Source organism: Dasypus novemcinctus, chromosome 9 (assembly GCF_030445035.2).
Source record: "Dasypus novemcinctus isolate mDasNov1 chromosome 9, mDasNov1.1.hap2, whole genome shotgun sequence".
NCBI classification, from domain to species: Eukaryota; Metazoa; Chordata; class Mammalia; order Cingulata; family Dasypodidae; genus Dasypus; species Dasypus novemcinctus.
Genome location: NC_080681.1, coordinates 123683920 through 123706519, shown reverse-complemented (window position 1 = coordinate 123706519; position 22600 = coordinate 123683920). Strand labels below are relative to the sequence as shown.

General features: G+C 49.9%; 1 protein-coding gene across 1 annotated transcript in view; it reads right to left on the bottom strand.

Moving 5' to 3' along the window:
* Window positions 1–22600, bottom strand: part of CLSTN1 (calsyntenin 1) — a 78161-nt gene that overhangs the window by 2289 nt on the left and 53272 nt on the right. The window contains 16 exon segments of the mRNA XM_058304459.2: window positions 168–303; window positions 1275–1420; window positions 1619–1789; window positions 2009–2204; window positions 2206–2236; window positions 2528–2676; window positions 3370–3527; window positions 4642–4698; window positions 7938–8100; window positions 12672–12793; window positions 13189–13437; window positions 15881–16066; window positions 16182–16331; window positions 18181–18389; window positions 20220–20415; window positions 21615–21644. Coding sequence (XP_058160442.1) covers window positions 168–303; window positions 1275–1420; window positions 1619–1789; window positions 2009–2204; window positions 2206–2236; window positions 2528–2676; window positions 3370–3527; window positions 4642–4698; window positions 7938–8100; window positions 12672–12793; window positions 13189–13437; window positions 15881–16066; window positions 16182–16331; window positions 18181–18389; window positions 20220–20415; window positions 21615–21644 — 2349 coding nt within the window.

The window sequence follows — 22600 nt, the reverse complement described above, 5'->3', positions numbered from 1 at the left end:
GCCGGATCCCCAGGCCTGGATGTCGCAGCGGGCTCCGCCCTGCACAGCCCCGAGGCCGTGTGCTGCAGGGGAGACAATGCGCACGCCACCGTGTGCACACCTGGGGACCCCGCCTGCCCTTGTCCAGGCGGGGAGAAGGGGCGTCCACCCTGGCCCTGCGGCCCTACCTGCGAACGGGTGAGGACTGGCCAGGTTATGGCCCGACAGGTCCACGAAAGAGCGGTGCTCGGGGTGGACGAACAGCGGCTGCGCGGCCATGTGGCTGGCGTGCTCCACGGGGCTGGCTGTGTGGATCACGTTCACCTGCCGCAGAAGGAGAGGGCGGGGCTACTGCCATCCACTCAAGACGGCAAGTGGCCAGGGCCAACCAAGTGCGGCCGCCGGGCCAGCACCGGCCTGCGCATCCCACCAAGAAGAGGACAGACAGGAGGCCAGGGTCTGCACCGAGCAACTGTTGTGGCAACTCGCCATCATGCTACGTCCAGAAAGACACAGCTTTTCTAAGTTTGTTTCACTGCAGTTTATAAAAGAATCCATCTACAGCTGACTGGGAAAGCACAAACAACGGGTCCTTCGCCCCCAGCAGTCTGAGACGCGCTGGCCTCGACTGTTCCCTTTTCCTATCCTCCACGACAGCACTGCTGCCACCATCTAGTTCTGTTCAAGTCAACCACCCTTGGCTCAAACAGAATACTCGCTGATTCCCCGGCACCGTGGATTTCACCATCCACTGCTACGCGGGTCCCAGGAAGATGCTCTATGCCTGGAATAACTGAGGTCCACTTCTCCAGGCCACAGAAGTCCTGAGTGACAGAGAGGCTGCAGCAGGTCTGCAGAGGGTCTCGGGACGGGCTAAGCTGTGCTCGCTTGGCCTTCCGGCGAGTCTTGCAGGTGCTGGTCCTGGCGCCAGCAGCCCTCGCCCTGCGCTAAGACTTCCTCCCGGCAGGCCGGGACTCCCCACAAAGACAAAGAGCCCGTGGTTCCCCGGTGCTGCCCCTTCCTGCACGGTGCCCTCGGGTCTTGCTCCCGTGTGAAATCTCAGGGGGCATCCTGCCCCTCCCCCGGGGCCGCCCCCACACGCTCCCGCAGGCTCCGACTCGCGGCTTGAGGAGGCCTGGGCCCTGTCACCCCAAACCCGGGGCAGGACCTGGGCTGGGAAAGGACACGACCCAGGATGAGCCTGGACGGCAGGCCCCGCGCCTGCTCTAGAGAGGCTGCGTCGGGGCGCGGGGCGACAACCGCTGCCGGCCTTCTGGGCGGGCGCCTGCGCTCACCTCCACCTTAAATTCGTTGCTGACGTAGCGGCCGTTCATCTCCGAGCAGACGAGCTTGAACTTCCGGTCCAGCAAGGCCCTGCTGTGCCAGTTCCGGTAGCGCAGCAGGTGCAGTGCCTCCTCGTAGCTGGCCATGGTGTCCACGCCTGCGGGGGCAGAGACGCGACGAGACCGCTGGCGTCGGGAGGAGGGGCCTGGCCGGGCCGCGGGTCGCCTGCGTTGGCGCTTTCCCTCTTGGGGGGGGTGGCTTCACGCACCCCACATCTACCCCATCCCGGCCTGAGGGCGGGCTCTCCCCCCCACTTCCAGGCCGCACTCGCCTCCCATCTGCAGCACCCTCTCACCTGTCAGGACCACGCCCTGGTCGGAGCTGCTCACTTCGATGCCCTTCCGCTGCAGGCGGCTCACGTCCACTTCCAGGCTCTCCTGCTCCTGGTTCAGCTCCTCTCCCTCCACCGTGACCTCACAGGTGTCCAGGTCATGCACGATCTCCTCGGACACCAGGGACTCTTGAACTGTAAAAACCGCCCAACACGAAATGGCAGCGCCCGGAGCCAGCGGGGCCGGGCCCCTCGGAGGGCCCTGTGGCCTGCCCCTGGGCAACAGCAGGTTCCAGAAGCAGACCCCAGAGTAGTGGCGCACGCGTTAAAATCCCCCAAAGTCCCGCGGAGAAAGGGGCCCAGCAGCCGCGGTGGGCTCTTGACTGCGGCCTTCGCCCGGGAGGCGGCCCTCACCTGTGGGGTCCTCGTCACCGTCCCCCTCGGGGTCCACTTCTCTCGTGATGGTGCTGATGATTCGAAGCTCAGGGAAAAGGAAAACCCCCTCCGAGCTTTCAAACTCAGAGGCTGCGCGAGCAAAGTGGTGGACCCCGCTCAGGCTGATGGTGGGCTCCTCCGGCTGCAGGACCACCACGTAGCCTTCGACCGGGGGGCACCGGAGCGCAGGCGGCCTCGTTCAAGCACCTGCCGGCAGGAAGCAGACGGAAAGTGGGGGTCGGGGCTGGGGCCCGTTCCAGAGCCCACCAGGCCAAGGCGCGTGGAGGTGGACTCCAGGTGGGGGCAAAAGGCGCAGCCTTTCAGGAGTACACATCGAGAGCGAGTCACCTTCAGACCTCTCGACCGTTTTGGTAGCGAGTGACAGTTCACCCTTCCTCACAGAAGGGGGGTGGGTTTCTCTAAAAATCTAGACACACGTTTCCTTCTCAAAGGTCACGAGCTAAGAAGACGGGTGTGTTGTTAAGAACCAGGACGTACTTGACCGTGGTGGTGATCCTGAGTCTTCGGATGCCAGGTGTGGGGAACTGCCGCGAGTTCAGGTAGGAGACGTGCTGCAAGGCCTTCTCAAGCTCCCTGCCGTCCTCACCCTCCAGGGTCAGCACCGCCCGGCTGGGGTTTGCGTGGACCTGAAATCACGCCAGGCCGGGAAGGGGGAGAAGTAAGTGCCAACTGCAGGCAGGTGAAAGCCACACAGGTGCTCTTAGCCTGACATCAGAGGTGACTTGAAAAAGAAAAGCTTTTATATCGCAGAGGATGACAAAAGCCTCTCTCCTCGGATAGGAATGCCTAAATGCAAGCGTTTAAACCACAGGGGGCGGGAAGCGGATTTGGCTCAATGGATAGGGCATCCGCCTATCACATGGGAGGTCCTGGGTTCAAATCCGAGGCCTCCTGACCCATGTGATGAGCTGGCCCATGTGCAGTGCTGATGCATGCAAGGAGTGCCATACCTCACAGGGGTGTCCCCTGCATAGGGGAGCCCCACGTGCAAGGAGTGCACCCCATAAGGAGAGCCACCCAGTGCGATAAAAGTGCAGCCTGCCCAAGAGTGGCGCCGCACACATGAAGAGCTGACACAACAAGATGATGCAACAGAGAGACACAGATTCCGGGTGCTGCTTACAAGAATACAGGTGGACACAGAAGAACAAGCAGCAAATGGACACAGAGAGCAGACAACTGGGGGGGGGGGGAAAGAGTGAGAAATAAATAAATCTTTAAATAAATAAGTAAATAAACCACTGGTTGCTTCCTTCGCCCTGGGTGGTTTCGACGCCCAGTTACGCCGTGCAGGTAGAGGCCAGCCTGGGTGCAGTTACCTTCACCCCTTTGTCCTTATCTTCAGGGCCCAGCAGGTCCAGCCCCTCTTTGCAGGTGTACAGACAATCGATCACCTTCTTATCTGCCAGCTTCCCAGCACGGATCGTGAGGCCGGCCAGATTTCCTCGGAAAAACTGGGTCATGTGCAGGTCACCACCTTTGGAATGGGGGAAAGAGCAAAAGGTTTCAGGTGGCCGGGGCCTCCAGGTCGCTCCTGAGCACGGCGTTAGTGGTCGCGCAGCTGGATGTGTGGACGCGCGGGTTAGTGCATGCCCGCCCGTTAGCCTGGCAGTCTACGCGAGGTGCGATGGAGAAATGGAGTCGCTGATGGTCATGCGTGTGGCCCGGAGGAAAGAGGGGTCGGGGGTCCCTGACCCTACGCCGAGAGGCCCCCACCCGGCCACCCCCCGAAGCGTCACCGCGGTGCAGAGCTGCCACTTCCTGCCACACCCAGCACCTTGAACCTCTTTCTTCTCCATGGGCTGGAGCACCCTACAGGTGCCTTTTCCTAATTGAGAAATGCTCTGGGAATACGCACAAATTTGGAGATGAACCTACATAAAGGTGACTAGAAAAATGAAAGTGCTGCTTAGACTCACCCCCTGCACCTCAAAGCCCCATCTCGAGGCCCTTCGGATGACCTGCTATTTTCCTGAGTCACGTTTCCCCTGCCTCCTGCTGCTGAGGGCAGCTGGGCAAGGAAGATGGCACAAGGAGGACAAAAGTCCAGGAACAGGTGCATTTGTTCTGAAACTGGTGGAGGAGAAGAGGCAAACCCTTGGCAGCACGTCTCATTTCCTGATAAGGACATGTGACACTGTAAATCACCGCTGGGGATCGAGATTTCTAAGAAACATATACTTCACATTTAATACCAATCAGGAGAGAAAATCTAGAAACGAGTCTTTTCCTGTCTCGTGGTTCCACCCTGTGAGGACCACGAGTGGCTTGGAAACCTGCCCTGTGAGATTTAACAGGGAGCCTCATGCAGTGGGATCAGGGTAAAATTAGATGAGGAGGAAAAAAGAATTGCATTAGTGCACTGCATGGATGAGTCACTTATCCTCACTTCAGTGGGGGTCAGAACAGGCAGAGGAGGGGAGCCCATGAAGCAATGGGGGTGCACAATGCAGAGGTAAGCCAAGAAGCAGCTCAGATGGTGGCCCGGCCCCAAATGCAACTTGGGCATTTCATGCGAAATGGGGAATGAATCAATGTCTCATCTTTAAAGGAAACACAACAGTGAACTGGAGGGAAAAAAATCCAGCAACCTGCAGAGGTCACAGCCCCAGGCTCGGTTTCATTGTCACTTTCCACTCCTGAATACTCTGTAGAAAAGCAAGACAAAGACAACAGAAAAGGGCCAAGAGGTTAGGGCCTTCAAAGATGGGCCTTGGAAATTAGTTTTGAAGCTCCCAAATACAGAACACAACGGAAAAAGTCCCCCTCTCGTCCACTTGGGGACACACCCCGCACCCTGTGGACCTGATCACCCTTTCCCGGAAGGGATATTTACCACCCCACCCCCAGCGTCTTTTGTATCCTTTAATTCCATCTTCACATGTCCTCCTGGAGGAGACACAGGTTGGATTCAAAATAAGACACTGACCTCATCACCTCGACTTCCTACTAAGTGGGACTCCCCAAGGAGTGCCGTAGTACGTACCCAACCCTGGGCCGCACCAGACGTACGTACCCAACCCAGGGCCGCACCAGACGTACGTACCCAACCCTGGGCCGCACCAGGCGTACGTACCCAACCCTGGGCCGCACCAGGCGTACGTACCCAACCCTGGGCCGCACCAGGCGTACGTACCCAACCCTGGGCCGCACCAGGCGTACGTACCCAACCCAGGGCCGCACCAGACGTGCGTACCCAACCCTGGGCCGCACCAGGCGTACGTACCCAACCCTGGGCCGCACCAGGCGTACGTACCCAACCCTGGGCCGCACCAGGCGTACGTACCCAACCCTGGGCCGCACCAGGCGTACGTACCCAACCCTGGGCCGCACCAGGCGTACGTACCCAACCCTGGGCTGTACCAGATGTACGTACCCAACCCTGGGCGGCCACGCCTTTCTTCCTGAAAGGGAAGCCACTTTGTGCAGACGAAATGGGACAGGGCACATGAGGGCCCAAAGCATAAGGCTGGCAAACACGCAAAATAAAAGCTCAGAACCCACTCACAGGTCTGGGCTTTAACCTCTGAGAGAGGGAAAAGCAGATGTGTTTGACTTTCTGTGAACTCGGGGTCAGGGAGAAACTCGGCCACTGCCTGGGGGCCTGGGGGCCGGCTGTCTGCGGCTCCTGACCCAGGGTTCTGGGCACGGCCCAGGACAGAGGCCACTCCTGGACGACAGACTGGCTGGCTCGCCACGGCTCTCACCGCCCCCGGCACGGCCCCGGCTGCGGGGCCCTCTGTGCCGCAGCAGTGCCGGAGACGCAGCTTGGGGCAGGCCAGGGGAGCGCAGGTGTGGCAGGCCTGCCGCGTCCACCCTCTAGAACACACTGCTAGAGATGACCTTTCAGTCTGCGGGAAAGGAACCCACGACTGGTGGCGAGGCTCTCTGCGGCAAATTTGCAAGGAAAGTGATTTCAAATTTGATCAAAGGAAGGAAAAAGATTCTTGTTCTCATTAAGTGAATTTTAAAGAATTTTATATTTGGTGGGAGATGTGGAAAGGGCTGAAGTAGAAAAAGGTGAGAGTAGATGAGAAGTTACTGCTACTGGACGGCAGAAAGAGTGTGGTGTGAGCAGAAAACAGAAGGGTGGGGGATGTGGTGATTTATTCTCACCAAAGCAACCAAGTTCCCAGAATATAAGGAGAACTTTTTAGGTTTACACAGGTATTTTCATTCTCATGTTTAAAAAAGTTATTCAAAAATTGTTGTTTGACTTGGGAAGCAAAGTTGAATTAAAATTTTAAGACTATCAACTAAGAAATTCTTTAGATCCCAATAGATCCCAATCCTCACTCCTTAGTCTCATGTTCCATTTTCTCACAGTTGAAGAATCACCAAAATTAAACCTTTTTTATCTGAAAGAATCCTCCAGAAAATTATGGAATGAAAATTCTCCTAAAGTAAGCAAATTTGTCTCAGGAATTAGGCTTTTTCATAAATTTTCTAACCTAACTCAGAGCACAAGGTTCCTGTAAGGAAAAAAACAATATTCAAAAAGTGATTTGACCAAGCACATGGAGCCACTCGTGAGACCCTGAGTGACACAACACGGAGTTACAGCAGCCAAGTGCTGGGGACCCTTGAAACTCGTGGACAGGCTGAGGGGGTCCATGACCTTGGATGGGGAAAACGACAAGTGTTTCTGCTGGCTTCTGGAATTTAGCAATGCCTTTGGTTCCAAGGGCAGGCAATAAGCCACAGTAGTAGTACTGGCATTAGCTGAGACTGTCACCAAGAGAAATCACAGACATCGTCCTACCACGCTCTAGTTGTTGCAGATGTCACGCAAGGTCATTTACATTCATGACAGCACAAGTCATGAGACGGGCTGAGAATCTTGCTCTCGGTTTACTAATGAGGCAGCGTGGGTGTTACTATTTTACAAGATTATTCTTTTAGTATTTTGGTAACTTTATTCTAATGGAACTGGTTACCTCTGAATTCCGAAGTATTTTTATTTGCTAGATTAGAAAGATAGTATTCTGAGAAGGGGCTTCATAAGCTTTACAGTTCAGTTCTTGCCTTAGCCCATGATAACTCAGCCACGTAACACTGGGCAAGTTGCTTAATTCTAGTTTCTTTAGCTACAAAGCAGGGATATAAATAACTGCAACCTCAGAGTTATTGAAAGGACCAAGTGAGATAATGTGTAAGTATATATGTACATGTATGTATGTGTAAATAGCAGCCCACAGTCTGGTAGTGCTGTTGGGTGGTGGTTGCCATCATAAGCCTATTGGGATTTTCCTGAAATCCAAATCACTTACAAGCTCGACATCTTGCAAATCAGAAAGACAGTGGGTTTTCCTAATTTGCCCTGATTTCTCCAAAGTGCTTGGTAACATCCCTAGCCTTTGCAGCAGAGCTTGCCATGGAATCCTCTCCTAACCTGGCACTTGTTAAAGGTGAACAGTGCCCTCACATGGGTGCCACCAGGTCAGCCCTTACACGGGGGCCACCAGGTCAGCAGGTGCGAAACGCCTTAGGAGAGCCCTCCGGGTCTGAAGCACAGCTCGACTGCCGTGGCCTTCGGAGGAGGTCTGTTGAGCGCTGCCCCTCTGTCCTTGTAAACTTTTCAATAAACAGACTACTTCGTACGAAGGCTGCCCAGCTGCCCACTCGCTCAGGGCCACGCTCCCTCCCAGGCAGGTGCAGCTGGACCGCAATCCTGAAATACCTCATCGAGCGTCCACGGACAGCTAACTGACTGCGGCGCCAGCAGTGATCCCCCACCAAGGCTATGCACAGGAAAGGGAGGGAAGAAGGGACAGAGACAGGAAATGAGGGCACAGGGCGGAGGCTCCAGTAGGAGCCTACCACCCTAGTAAACTGGCATCACTTAATTCCCGAGACCTGGAGGCGGGCAGAGTGCCGGTGCCATTACCTTGCCAGCAAGCGCCAACCACGAGCTGAGTGTCTATCTTGGAGGGATGAAGCGGGTAATCTTCAGTCACGGAGAAGGGCTCGTGGGCAACGCCGTCCACGTAGAGAGCCACGCTCGGGAGCTCCACGTTGAGGACGTAGTGATGCCAGTCCTCATCACACACCTAGGGGAGGCGGAGGGAAGGGTGAGGAGCATGGCATATCCAAAGAGGCGACGATGAAGCCACACACCCCTGCCGAGGCGCCTTCTTCTAAAGGGGAAAGGATTTTTTAAAAAAAGAACCTAACAGGAAGCGGATGTGGCTCAAACGATTCCTGTCTACCATATGGAAGGTCCAGGGTTTGATTCCTGGGGCCTCCTGGTGAAGGAGAGCTGGCCCGCGTGGCAAACTGGCCTGAGTGGAGAGCTGGCCCACACAGAGCGCTCGTTGTGCAGGGTGCTGGTCCACGTGCAGCAAAATGATTCAACAAAAAGAGACACAGATGGGAAGCAGTTGTAGCTCAACTGACAGAGCGTCCGTCTACCATATGGAGGGTTTGGTACCCAGGGCCTCCTGCCCCGTGTGGTGAGCTGGCCCATGAGCAGTGCTGCCACACGCAAGGAGTGCCGTGCCATGCAGGGGTGTCCCCCGCACAGGGTAGCCCCACGTGCAAGGAGCTCGTAGTGTAAGGAGAGCCACCCTACATGGAAAAAGCGCAGCCTGCCCAGATGTGGTGCCGCACACAAGGAGAGCTGACGCAGCAAGATGATGCAACAAAAAAAGTGACACAGTTTTCTGGTGCCGCATGACAAGAATGCAAGCAGACACAGAAGAACACACAGCAAATGGACACAGAGAGCAGACAATGGTGGGGAAGGGAGAGAAATAAATAAAGTAAATCTTAAAAAAAAAAAGAGACAGAGGAGAGACAATAAGAGACACAGCAGACCAGGTAGCTGAGGTGGAGCAGAGATTGAGTGTCTCTCCCCCATGCTGGAAGGTCCCAGGATCAGTTCCCGGTGCTACCTAAAGAGAAGACAAGCAGACATAGAACACACAGAGAATGGACACAGAAACAGCAAAACAATGAGGGGTGGGGGAGAGATCAATAAAAATAACTCTTAAAAAGAAAAAGAGGGAAACGGACTTGGCCCAGTGGTTAGGGCGTCCGTCTACCACATGGGAGGTCCGCGGTTCAAACCCCGGGCCTCCTTGACCTGTGTGGAGCTGGCCCATGCGCAGTGCTGATGCGCGCAAGGAGTGCCGTGCCACGCAGGGGTGTCCCCCGCGTAGGGGAGCCCCACATGCAAGGAGTGTGCCCGTAAGGAGAGCCGCCCAGCGTGAAAAGAAAGTGCAGCCTGCCCAGGAATGGCGCCGCCCACACTTCCTGTGCCGCTGACGACAACAGAAGCGGACAAAGAAACAAGACGCAGCAAATAGACACAGAGAACAGACAACCGGGGGAGGGGGGAAATTAAATAAATAAATAAATCTTTAAAAAAAAAAAAAGAAAGAAAAAGAACAAGATATTCTACAAACACATTCCAACAAATAGAGCCAAGGCAACACTATCATCTCCAGGGCATTTCAATCCGGTGGCTTTGCTCATTAAAAGGACAGAAAACAGAAACTGCTCTATAATTCTGTCCTGCCAAGAGATGACACCAGAAAATTCTCCTACAGCAAGCTGGAGAGCCCTCCACTAACGGGCTGCCTTAGACTGCCAGTTCTTTTGGATCAAAATTAAAAACACCACCAGTGTCAGGATAAGGCACGTTACAGTACATGTTGTTTTTTTCCAATTCAAAGTTGAAGACCTAAGTAAACATGAACGTCTAGCTCAGAGGGCATGCCAGATTAAACGGGGTGACTTTGATGTCATGAACGAGCATCTCACTAATACTCCCCTAGCTGTCACGTGAGGGTGTTGGTGGCAGTTTCTAAAGCCCTTTTGGTTCTGGGATTCCCTGAGTTTTGGCATTAGAGGGAAGAGGCAAGACACTCAGGAACAGAGACAGGAAGAAAATGAGACAGTGGGTGACGGAATTCCTTAGACGTGTTTCTAAAAAGCTTGCCCATGGGAAAAGGATGTGGCTCAAGCAGTTGGGCGCCCACCTACCACACAGAAGGTCCCGGGTTCAGTTCCCAGTGTCTGCTAAAGAAGATGAGCAAGAGAGCGGGCTGACCCAGCATTTTCCAGGGAGGGCCTGTGGGCCCTTTCAGGGTTTGCAGAGGCACGGGACGCCCTACTGCTTTTCTCCACCTTGTCCCCCACAGATGCCAGCTCATGTGGGGCTTGTCGCTCTTGGGGTTCTGTCCACCTCTCTCATTTCTAGGGGCACGGGCTCACCTTGCCGCCGAGTCTTGTTGAAGATGCTCTCTGCAGGTTTTGGGTTTTGCTATCCTAATCGCCAGGTCTGTTTTCAGGAAAATTAGAAAGCTCCTATAATTCTACTGCCATGCTCTCAAAAGGCACTTGTAGAGTTTGACCAGATGCTACTGGTTTTTTGTTTTTGTTTTTGTTTTTGAGATACTGGAAAATGCCCAGTCAAAGTGAGGCGGCAGCTAAAACCGGAAGGCATTTTGCACACTCCAGTGCAGGGGTCAGTGCTAAGGGCTGGGATAAGGCTTGAAGGGGCTGATGCAGTCTGGGCCCTGGGAACTCCCACAGCTCCCTGGCCAAAGCTCCCTCCCAGGACGGAGCCCCATCAAAGAGAGAAGGCTAGAAACAATCAAACCAAGACAGGGGCCTGAGAAGGGAAGGGATCCATTTAGAGCACAGCAGGCCAGGAGAGGTCAGAGGACACGAGGCCGTATTTTTAACACTTCGTGAAAACAAAAGAAGGGGGAGGCACTAGTCATAAAGCTAGAAAAGCCAGCCCATCCAGCTCTCTTCTGAAAGTACAGGAAAACTAAATTCATGTAAAAGGAAGGAAGGAAAGGACCACAGTGAAATCCAACACAAAATTTTTATAAGAAAAAAAGAGACAAGAAGAATTATGAGCCAGAGATTTTATATCCAACCAAACTAACCTTCAGTCCAAAGGCCACCAATTATTACAGACATGTGAGAACTGAGAAATTACTCCCATGAGCCCTTCTTGAGAACACACTTCATACAACCAAAATGACCAGACAACACGCTGCACTGAGCTTGATAGCTGCCTAAGTCACACAAGAGAAACAACTAGTGACATGTGTCTCCGCCAAACAGGGGAACCCAAATCTGATCCCACTACCAATTTTTCGGGACATAAAGAGGCCAGTGAATCATGCTAAATGATGTTACAGGGATGCAATCAGCTAAATCTGGACTGTGGGAAACTCTAAGGGACAAATAAATTGCAAGGAAGAAAAAAACGATATCTAGAGATGAAAAGAAACTCAAAAGGCGTTGTCAACCAATCACAATGTGTGGCCCTTCTCCGGATTCTGATTCAAACAAACCAAAAACCCTGGTTGTTGATTTAAACATGGAATAGATATTTGATATATGAGGAATTATTGTTAATTTTTTTGAAGATGTGAAAAATATTGATTGTACTCGTAAAGTTACATAATGGAATATTTATGAATGAAATGCTATAATCCGGAATTTGCTTGAAAATTATTAATGGGGAGTGAGGGAGCAGGGAATAAGTAGGTGGGGATAATAATGAAATAAGACTGACCACGAGTTCACAATTATTAAAGCTGGGTGAAGGGCACATGGGATAGTTCTTTATACTAATCTACTTTAACAAATGTCTGAAGTTTTCCATAATAAAGATTTTTTAAAAATGCAAATCAGAAGAATTGTAAGAAACTAAGTATATAAATACAGTCTATGGTTATTACAACAGAATTGTAACAAAAATGTCTATCTATGGTACAAAAAATTTTCTCTGACTATACTTTTGTGTCTTCAAAAAAATTATGGTAAAAGTTTCCATAAAAGATATTATTTATGTAAATAAAAATTACATCAGTAAGAGATAAATGTGACCAACTGGACACTTACTTTATCTTTCCACTACCAGGTCCTTTTTTCCCTTTGTCATTTATGCTCTTACATTTGTAACTGTTTAAAATAATGTTGTGTTTTAGCAACTACAGGCACAATATGGCAGCCCTTGGCCATGAACCAAAAAAATTAGGTCTCATCCCTAACTCAAGAGAAAAAAATCATTTGTCCGATTTTACGGAGACGGCTTTCTCAGTTTAGAGGACCCCCTTCATTTCCTGAACATGTGGGTTTTATCGCATGGTAAAGATCCTCAGAAAGAATGCACACGGTGTGATCTGGTGCCGAAACCGTGACCTGCCCCGAGCTAGGAGTGTTCAGCAGATGTCAAGGTGGCTGGTTCCAGAGGACATAAACTATCCTGTTGTGCTCCTCCTTTGCAGAGGCTCCCCTGGGGTACACCTTGGCAGTGTGGGAGCCAGCGCCTTAAATACCAAAGAAGTAAATACAAAGATCTCAACCCCAACTTTTAAGCAAATATTGCCTGTTTCAATAACACAGTATTTTGAATTTAAAATACACAATTTCTTTATGTCTATATTTCATATATAAAATACATACATGCAAGAAAATTTGGGCTTTTGTTAGAAAGGCATTAAGTGGATTCGATTTGTTGTCTTACTGCCCATACACACAGAAGTCCTAAAATCACAAATATGCATCAACTATAAACAGCCAGTCACCTGCAAGCTTGCGGTACATAGTTAATCTCTTTTAAAAGACCGTGATTAGCTAGTTTCCACTCCCTCACCTGATTCAGTTTCCAGTGGAATTCTGCAGGTTTATATTTCTTCTCCTCCGCAGGCTCTTGGCGGAGCAGGAAAACCAGCCGGCAGCCGTGGACGTAGAGTGAGTAGTGGTGTCTGTTCATGTCTGCAGAGATATTTTCCAGGGGTAAAGTGCCAAAGTAAGACCCCAAGGAGGAATAAAAACTATTTCTTTAACGGATTTTGAGGACACAGTTTTATATGGATAAACAAACTCTCTCATTGGGCCAGGGCTGAGTTTCTTTAGGAGCAAACACCCTTGGGCTTTCCTGGGCGGGAAGGCCCATGGTCACTGCTCAATGATCCACTGACCAAAGCTAACAAATAACCAAGTTGCCCCTCTGTGCCTCTCACACATCTAGAAGGTATATCACCAACTGGCCTATCTGGAACTCTCAGGGGAGGGAAAAGGCATCCCTGCCTCCACCGGCAACCCCACTGGACAGCGCAGGGTTAGGGTGTGAGAAAAGTATGACATCGTTTATGGTCAAATGGACCCACCTGTTTTGTCTGAACTGCAGAGAATCGTCTCTTTCTTCCTGCCGAAAGGCCTGTGCCGCATCCACACCGAAATCATAAAAGGCTCCTTGGGGTCGACCGAGACGACGCCCTCTGGAACCCTCACTGCCTGAGTGCCGTTGAACTCAAAGACCTGGTCACTGTCATGGCCGTTGTCGGTGGGGAGCCCAGCTGTCCAGTTCAGGCTGCTGCTTGGGGAAGGAAGCAGCTCGGTGGTGCCAGAGGATGCACCTGGAAAGACCGCAACGCGCGATGTCAACTGGGGGCAGGGCTTGCACGTCTGAAGAGTGTGAAAGCCGCTCCAAGGTTCTGTCCTTATCCTACGGCTATACCATTTGCTGGTTCTAGTTTACTTTGCCTCAAAAAATTTTTTTTAATTAAAAAATATCATAATCACCCTAGATAGTTTTAAAAAGAAAAAGGAAGGAAGAAAGGAAGAAAAGATTACCCGTAAACCCACCCAAATATGTCCACCCCTACTAACCTTTAGGATAAACATTTCCAGTCTTTTCCCTATGACCATGTAACTCACGCGTATATGTACAAAATGGTGCCGCACTGTATACACACATACATATATATGCACTCCAGTTAGTAGTCTATTAATTTAAGACGTCTGACCAGCATTTTGTCATACAAATGTACTATAATTTATTTAACCAATTTCCCAGGGGACACTGAGGCTATTCCTAATTTTTTCCCATCATGGGTCTCATGTTTATTCCCTTAGAATAAATTTCTACAAATAAAACTGCTAAGTCAAAGAAAATGAAAAAGTATTGTAACTTTTGTTATGGATGGCACCACACTTGGATTTTCCCTTAAAATTTTCCATTGAAAAAGATTACAGGGAGCAGACGTAGCTCAGTGGCTGAGCACCTGCTTCCCATGTATGAGGTCCTGGGTTCAAGCTCTGGTACCTCCTTTAAAAAAAAAAGATTATACAACTTTTCTTAGGCACTTGGGTCCTTTATGCCTAGGGGCAGCAAGACTCAGTTGGGCTGGGAAAAGGATGTGGCTCAAGAGATTGAGCTCCTGCCTACCACATGGGAGGTACCAGGTTCAGTTCCCGGTGCCTCCTAAAGAAGACAAGCAAGACAGCAAGCTGATGAGACAGGCTGGTGTGGTGAGCTGATGCAACAAGAGACATAAGAAAGAGAACACAGTGAGAGACACAACAAAGGGGGGAGGGGAGGTGGCTCAAGAGATTGGGTGCCTCCCTCCCACATAGGAGACCCTGGGTTTGGTTCCTGGTGCCTCCTAAAAGGAAGACAAGCACACAACGAACAGACAAGGGGGTGGGGAGAAATAAATACATAAGATAAATCTTCAAAAAAAACAAAAAGGGCTCAGTTGGCCCAGCCTGGTCTTTTGAGTAATTTAAGACCCCAGTTGCAGTGCCAGCTCTGCCACTTCCTAAATGTGTGACTTTGGGCGAGCTACCTAACCTTCTTAGGGTCAATTCATTCTTCTGTAAAACCGAGTCATTGCCACTGACATCGCAGCCCCCTGGGAAGAGTGAATGAATCAGCACAGGAGGAGCACCCACATACAGTAAGCACGCCAACATCCAGTTCTTTCTTTTCCTTCTAGCTTCAAACAGTTCTGCTGAGAGAATACTCATTTAATACCGTAAAAAATAAAAGCATCGTGAGAGAGAAAATAAGTTTTCTATATTATATTTATATGCATAGTTTAAAATAGAAAATACTCCAGATCTCTAAACTTTTGTGTATTTGGGTACATGATTATGTTTATTTGGACTCAAAGTATAAAACATCATATTCATCACTAGGACGAGCCAAGATGTTGTCTCCTTTTTTCCTTTTGGTTATTCACCATATAACAGATTTCAATTATGCAAGAAAAACAGTTACCTAACTCTAACTGATGCTATCAGGCTAGTGAAAAAGACCAGTATTGAAAACGCCCCCTGTGGAGCTGTTTCAAGAGTAGCTCTTGAAACACAAAAGACCCTTCGGATTATGTCAAGGCCTGTTCAACTAACTGATACTTATCATCTTCCTCAGCAAATTCCCTGAGCGGAGCCCAGGCCTCCCCTTGCCTCATTTGCATAAACCAGAAAAACATCCACAACTGACGGTAAAGAAAGAGCCCTTTTGGTCAGGGGCTAAAAGTGAGCCCTTTTTGTGTCTCATCGTCCCCAAGCAGTGTTTGTGATACATAAAGCCTACGGAGATGACTGATTAGATGGGGGTGTCTCAGTTTTGACCGTACATGTTCTCTAAAGCCCTTAAGGAGACATCTCATCTCATTCTCTTGGACCTCACTCTCCTTACATAATCCCTGTTTTGAAGCTTCTCGATGTACATTAGAGAAAGACTTTCTTCACATCAGTGGTTCTTAACTTGGGGGGTGGGTCATAGACCCACATAAGAAGCTGATGGAAGTTATGACCCTCTCGCCAGAAAAATGCACATTTATATTCTACTTTGAATAGAGTTTTCAAGGTGTATGTAATCCCTGAGGCCCACTGAGTATGGAAATTAGCCCTAAGGGGATTTCAGAAACTGAAGAGTCTCTGTCACTCTTTATGAGGAGGAACACCATCCCACACTCGTGGCTGGTCAGCTCGTCGGCCGGCCCTTCGGTCGGCAAGGGCCTCTCCCCCTGCCCCGGCCGCTGGCAGGCCCAGCTTCACGGGGTCTCTTACCACAGAGCCGGTGAAGGGACTTCTCAGAGTAGGTGTCACGGTCGCAGCCCTTGCCTATGTGGCCCGTCTCAAGTTCCACCGTGGCCTGAACGGATGCGACGGGCTCGTCACACATCTCCAGGTGGATGTTTGGGAAGAGGGCCAAAGCGCCAGTGCCCGGCTCATACTCGATCCTGTTGCTCCATCCTGCATTTGCCCGCAGATCGGGGTGGAAGGAAGCAGGGGAAACTCTCGTTTTAGGTTCCCAGGCTGTGGCCGTTTTAAGGACACGTACGAGAGCAGAGCAGAGAGCAGGGCTCACCTTGCCACCCAGGGGTGCAAGCGGGCTTGACGCTGATCTTCACCAAAACATCTTCTGTGGCTCTTTTCTTCCCACAGTCATAGGCTGTGACTGTCAGCTTGTACTGATGTTCCTTCCCATAGTTCAACTTCTCTGTGTTTCTAATATAACCTTAAAGAGGAAAAAAATACAACAAAAGCAACAGTGCGAACAAGAAACCATGCTGTCTTACTTTCAGGGCCCTGTGCTGACATGCAAAATGCATGTGTGTTAATTAAGCCCTGTAAAATACTGACGTGGGACTAAACTTACACTTGAGATAATTAACCCTCAACCAGGCTAATGTGCGCTCCGAACGCACCCTAAACTCATCTTTAAGAATTATTCCAACAGAAGATAAGCGTCCACACAGTTCAACCTCCATTCATTCTTATGATTTTGCATGTTTTCTATATTTACCTGAAGATTTAATCGTTTACATGTAAGAGAATAAAACAGCAAAAACCATTCAAGCACTGCAAATATTAAGTACAAGGTCAGGCAGCACCAAGCACTCTTGCTAAAAGATTTTCTCTGTTACAGAAAAAGAGATTTCCCACCCCTTTAGAACAGAAGCCTGCTGTTCACGCATGAGAGCAGATGTCTTATAACATACCCGCAGTGTCCCTAATTCCATCCAAGATCCTGCAGTGGGCGCTCACAATGGAGACTGCCAATAGGCACATGAGCCATGAGATTCAAAATCTAATGAAGCACAGAAAAAAATGGCTCTACTGCATGGAATTTGGCCTCAAAAGAGAGGTCAGGCCTTTGTCCTGGCTCCTAGGGGAAAGCCCTGGAAACTTCCAGGGTGAGAGTCATGGTCATCACCCTCTCCCACGCACCTGAAGCGTATGTCATGAGATGATGGGGCAGGGGAAGGCGGGCAGCCGGCCACACCAGGAAAGACCAACTGTGACTGGAGGGTTGGGCTCTGAGCCACCTGGCATCAGCCCCGCCTGGACTCTGAGCACAACCACCTGGGCACAAGCCCATGGATTGGGCCTATGTGATGAGACCCCACGAAAACGTAGGATGCCAAAGCCCCCTGCCTGCATGCAAACACGCATCACTGAGCTGGCATCATGCTGTGCCTTGACTCTGCGGGGACAGGACATGCAAGCTCTGCATTGGGAGACCCCTAGACCGCCCTCATGCATCTCTTCTTTTGGGTCCTTGTTTGTTTGTCTTCAGGAGGCACCAGGGAGTGAACCCAGGACCTCGTACATGGGAAGCAGGTGCTCCAGCACTGAGCTACATCTGCTCCCCAGTGAGAGTTCGGTTTTTTGTTCTGTTTTGTTTTCAGGAGGTACCAGGGATCAAACCCAGGACCTCGTACATGGGAAACAGGTGCCCAACCACTTGAGCTACATCCGCTCCCTTTGGGTTCCCTCTTATTTGCATCTTTTCTGCTAAAATAAAACTGTAATCATACATTGATTGCTTTCAAATTATTGAAACTGAGGGGGTGGTGGAAACCCCTAACCTAGCCAGCTGCTCAGGAGTGTGGGTGGCCCTGCAAGCCTCCCTAACTTGTGGCTACATCGGAAGGGAGGGGGTATTGGGGCCACGCCCCCAGCCCCAGGCTCAACCCGACTCCAGGGAGTTCCTGTCAGAATGACCTCACGGTGACTGAAGGTCAGACCTGCTCGGGTTCATGTTGACTGAAAGACGAGAAGATTAAAAGAACAAAAGCATGTTAAGTGGGGGCCCTTGATCTGTTTTGTTTAGGTGGGAAAGGAAAAAGCAGGGAGCCTCAAGAGGGAACACAAGTCTTTCAGGTGCCAGAGAAGGGGCAGTTGGGGGACAGAGTGAAAACTCTGAAACACATGAACACCGTGCTGGGTCTCCAGTTGGGGAGCTTGGTAGCCGCGCGGACAGCGCGCCCGTGGTGGCCTTTGGTTTAAAGCTGATAGGCCCAGAAGGGCCTGTGTCTGGCCGAGCGGCTCCACCTGCCAAGGACACGCTCCCCTGCTCTCACCATCCTTGTCGATGGCGAACGGCACGTCTGGAGTGACGATCTCGTAGCTGCAAATCTGGCTGAACTGAGGCGAGCAGTCTGCGTCCACCGCCTCCACCTTCAGGAGGCTGCCGTGCTGCCCGCCCTCGACGGCGGTGGCCTTGTAGGACTTCTCCTTGAACACCGGCGCGTACTCGTTCACGTCGTTCACCTGGATGTGCACAGTTGCTCTGGGAGAGGGAAGAAAACAGCTGCTTATTTTTACCCACAGGATACAAGAATTCTGCCTGATTTTTAAATTGCTTTCTTCCAATACTTGTTTTGTAAAATTAATACAATGAAGATGAAAATGGAATGACTGTTTTTTTATTTTTGTAAAGACTTTTTCTTTGTCTTCCCTCTGCCCCGCCCCCCTCAGTTGTCTGCTCTCTCTGTCCATTCGCTGTGTGTTCTTCTGTGTTTGCTTGGATTCTTGTCAGCAGCACCGGGAATCTGTGTCTCTTTTGGTTGCGTCATCTTGCTGCGTCAGCTCTCCGTGTGTGCGGCTCACTCCTGGGCAGGCTGCACTTTCTTTTGTGCTGGGTGGCTCTCCTGACGGGGTGCACTCCTTATGCGTGGGGCTCCCCTACATGGGGGACACCCCTGCATGGCATAGCACTCCTTACATGCATCAGCACTGCACATGGGCCAACTCCACACAGGTCAGGAGGCCCTGGGTTTGAACCCTGGACCTCTCATGTGGTAGGCAGAAGCTCTAGTCATTGAGCCAATCCACTTCCCTGTTTTTAATGCAGTGGAAATGACGGAAAGTTGAAATAGGGATTTGGGTCGGCTCTTCCAGGTCCAGTGCTAAGTGGCATTGAAAACACTCAGTACTGTCAGAGAGACCTGGGGTTTTCTTTGACAACTGGCAACACCACATGCAGGAGGGAGAGAAACCTTACCCAACACTGGTCTCCTCGCACATTGTAAGGTTAAACGTGGATATATATTTTGTTGTAAAATTCAGAGAAAAATTAGAGCCAAAGAAACGATGGGTAAGAAATAGAGGAGGCAAGGGAAGGTTTGATTATGGGAATCAAAGCAAGGTCTGTCCTGCTCCCGAGAAAAAGGGTGGAGGCCTGGACCAGTCCACTGCTGGCTGTCACCGATTCCGAGGCCACCCGTGCGGCCACCTCCTCCTGGGGTGCGCACTCGTTTCCCACGGCGACTCCTTAGATGGTGTCGCCATGAACTGACATCTCTCCTCCTCGACCCAAACCACCAGCTGGTCCGCTCTTGGCCACTTAGAAGCAGTGAGGAGGGGCGTGGGGCAGCAGGCCAGTGTGTCCTGGCACCGTGGGCTTGCTTTCTTGGACTCTTGGATGGTGATGACACCCCTCAGGCTTGAACACTGCACCGTCCCAGCTGGGATGTCCGAGCAACTAAGGCATCATGTTATTAACCAGGGCATTTTCCCCAATTAGACAAGGTCTGTGATCAAAACAAAATACTTCTCAGGGAAAACAAACATGACAGGGAGCGTTTCACTGGCCCACGGCACCCCACTGCTCACAGCAGCCTCAGGTTATCTGGTGTGACCTCACAGTGGCTGACATGACATTATCTTGCCCACTATGGAAACCAAGACTCAACGGAACTAAATTATGTGCCTAGTGTCAAAGTGGGGGGAAAAAGCCTGGAATTCTAGATCTAACGTAATGTTGGGGTCCTCTCCACTGCACCAGCAGCTCTCAACCGGCAGAAGTACACAGATGCACCCAGGATGCGGGGCGAGCGAGCTCAGAGCCAGCAGCGCTTGTTAATGCCATGCCTTAGAATTTACCGCGACGGATAAACGTTAACAACGAAATACCTTCCTTGGGAAAGAGTGGGCTTTTTGAATTTTCAAGGTAGTCTAAGCGTCTTTAACAGGGTATTTGGTGGAATAAAATCATTCATTCGTTAATTTTTTTTTCTACACCAGGCTCCTGGTGGGAGCCATGTACAAGGGCAACGAGGCAGGTGTGATTCCTGCCGCATTTTCGAGGCGCGCTGCGGCGCCCGCGCGGCTTGCTTACTTGTGGGATTTCTTCGCGCTCGCCCCGTCGGGCCCCTTCCCGCAGTCGTACGCCTGGATGGTGAACGTGTAGTCTTTCTGAAGCTCGCAGTCCAGTTTCTCCTTGGAGCGAATGAGTCCCTCGCCCGTGGATTTATCCACTACCACTGCGTCAAAGGGGGCATTCTGCCCGTGGATTTTAAACCCACAAATCTCACCTAGGGAGTCAAAGCAGGAGAGGTCAGGACTTCTGCCACCCCGACCTTCGGCATGTTCCCCGCCCCACCCCCAGCTTCCTGCTCCCCCCTGCCCCCCAAAGAAAATAAATGACAACAACTTGGCAGCCAGGGGTTGGAGGGTCTGTGGACAAAGCAAGAGCACTGTGCTTGAACACGGGTAAGTTCAGAGGCTTTAGTAAAAAGAAGCAGAGTCTGGCTTTCCAAGCAACTGGTTTACTTTGCATCCATTCATGCAGGAGTACAAAAGAGAGAAACTATAGACAGGCATTTCACAGGAGAACTTAAGAGAGCTCCAGGGTAAAAGCAGATCCCATTAGCAAACAGCCAAGGCCTCTATAACCCGAGATGCTGCCCCAGTACCAAGGGGGTAGCCAGGCAGCTATTTTGATTTGGACCAAAGAGAAGGCACAGATAAGTGTTGAGAGAAGAAGTGTGAGATATGGAGTCAGCACCATAATTACAGAAATTCTGTCAAAAAAAAAAAAAAAAAAAAAAATCCAAAGGAATAAGTCTTCCTGTGCAATGAGCCTGGCTAAAATTAGGGAATCAAAACAAACTACTAAATGAGAAAGGTAGAAATACCAACTTTTCAGGCATCCATTTCAACAGCTATCATCTACTATAAAGAGACAGTTTCTATTGCAGGGAGGGATTTGCTAGACTTTCCTTTATTTCAGACTTCCTCCTGTTAAACCTGAAAGAGAAACCTGCCTGGGAATTCAACTACAGTTAGCTGGCTTACCATCTCCACTAGGAGCTAAGATCTATTGTTCCATTCTTGCCCATGGCAGAACAAGGACACACGTTTTGAGGTATATATAAAACTGCACAAAATGTGTTTCATAGAAAAATAAGACTGAACTCTTTGAAATTCCAAATATTAGAAAATTGTTATGAAGCAACAATTCTCTTCAAACTTGTTAGATTAAAAACAAGAGCAACCATAACACAGTATTATCCACACGTTCAAATGGATGTCTGATTTCCAGATATTTCTAACCAAGGGTTTGGTTACATACAATTTTTATCAATATATTGAAAAATAGAAACAAAGTAGGAGAATAAATAGGGGTAAAAAAAGCCATGACAGTTTCTTCCATTTAAGGGCTGATTCCCAATTTTATAAACAAAGTTAGTGGGTTAATATTCATAAGGGGATAGAAAGAACCCTTTATCACCTTCTTTGGTGACTGTCACCTCAAAACTCTCTAAAGGGAGAAAAGATAAACCCATGTCAGTAATACAGAAAAGAATGAAGTCGGAACAATAAGGAAAAAAAGTCAAAGATGCACATATTACATAGAAAGGCTTGACATGTAATTCAACAAGGAGCTCAGCAGCCAGTTGCTAGAACTGCTAGAGCAAAACTGGATCCTCGGTAGCAAAACATCACTTTGAATTCAACTTACCATGAACCACTGTGTAATTCTGAAATTACATTTACTGATGAAATAGTGCTGTTAACACCGTAAGGTGTCATGAGGATTTTTAAGTGAACATTTTTGAGGACAACAGTTTATTAAGTACACCTATTTGTCATTTTACCATTTTTGGGTTTTCGTTTTCAAGCTCAATTCTCTCTGCTAGATTCTGATAACATCTACTTCATCGTTAGGTTTAATGAAAGAAAAATTTTGGAGCAAAAGGTTTTAATTTTAACCCTTTGTTTCTGAAAGGAATAAATAACAGTGTTTCCTAATCAAGTGCTCAACCAAGGCAAGAAATACAAACCCCTCTTCTAATGGAACATCTGGTTAAATGTGAACTGAAACCAGTTAAATACTAACGAGCAGCGCTACAATGACCATTGTTTTTATTATGGGAAAATACTGCTCTACCAAATGGGTATCAAGCCTGCCCTGCACCTGGAGGCCACCAAATGGGAACCAGCCAGCTCACCGGCTGCACCGGGGCCCGCTGACTGCACCCTCTCGCCCAGCAGGAACAGGGCCTGATCCCCTTGCTTTTCTAAACGGTTTGGCCTTATATTTGTACACTCCTGAGCAATCTGTTGTTTTGTTCTGCTTGTTGTGAAGTTTGAAAAAATGCTAGCTCATGGTATGTGGTTTTTGTGACTTGCTTTTTCACTCAACCTTGTGATTCTAAGGTTCATTCAACCTTGTTGCCTTAAGTACTATGGTTTAGTAATTTTCACTACTACATG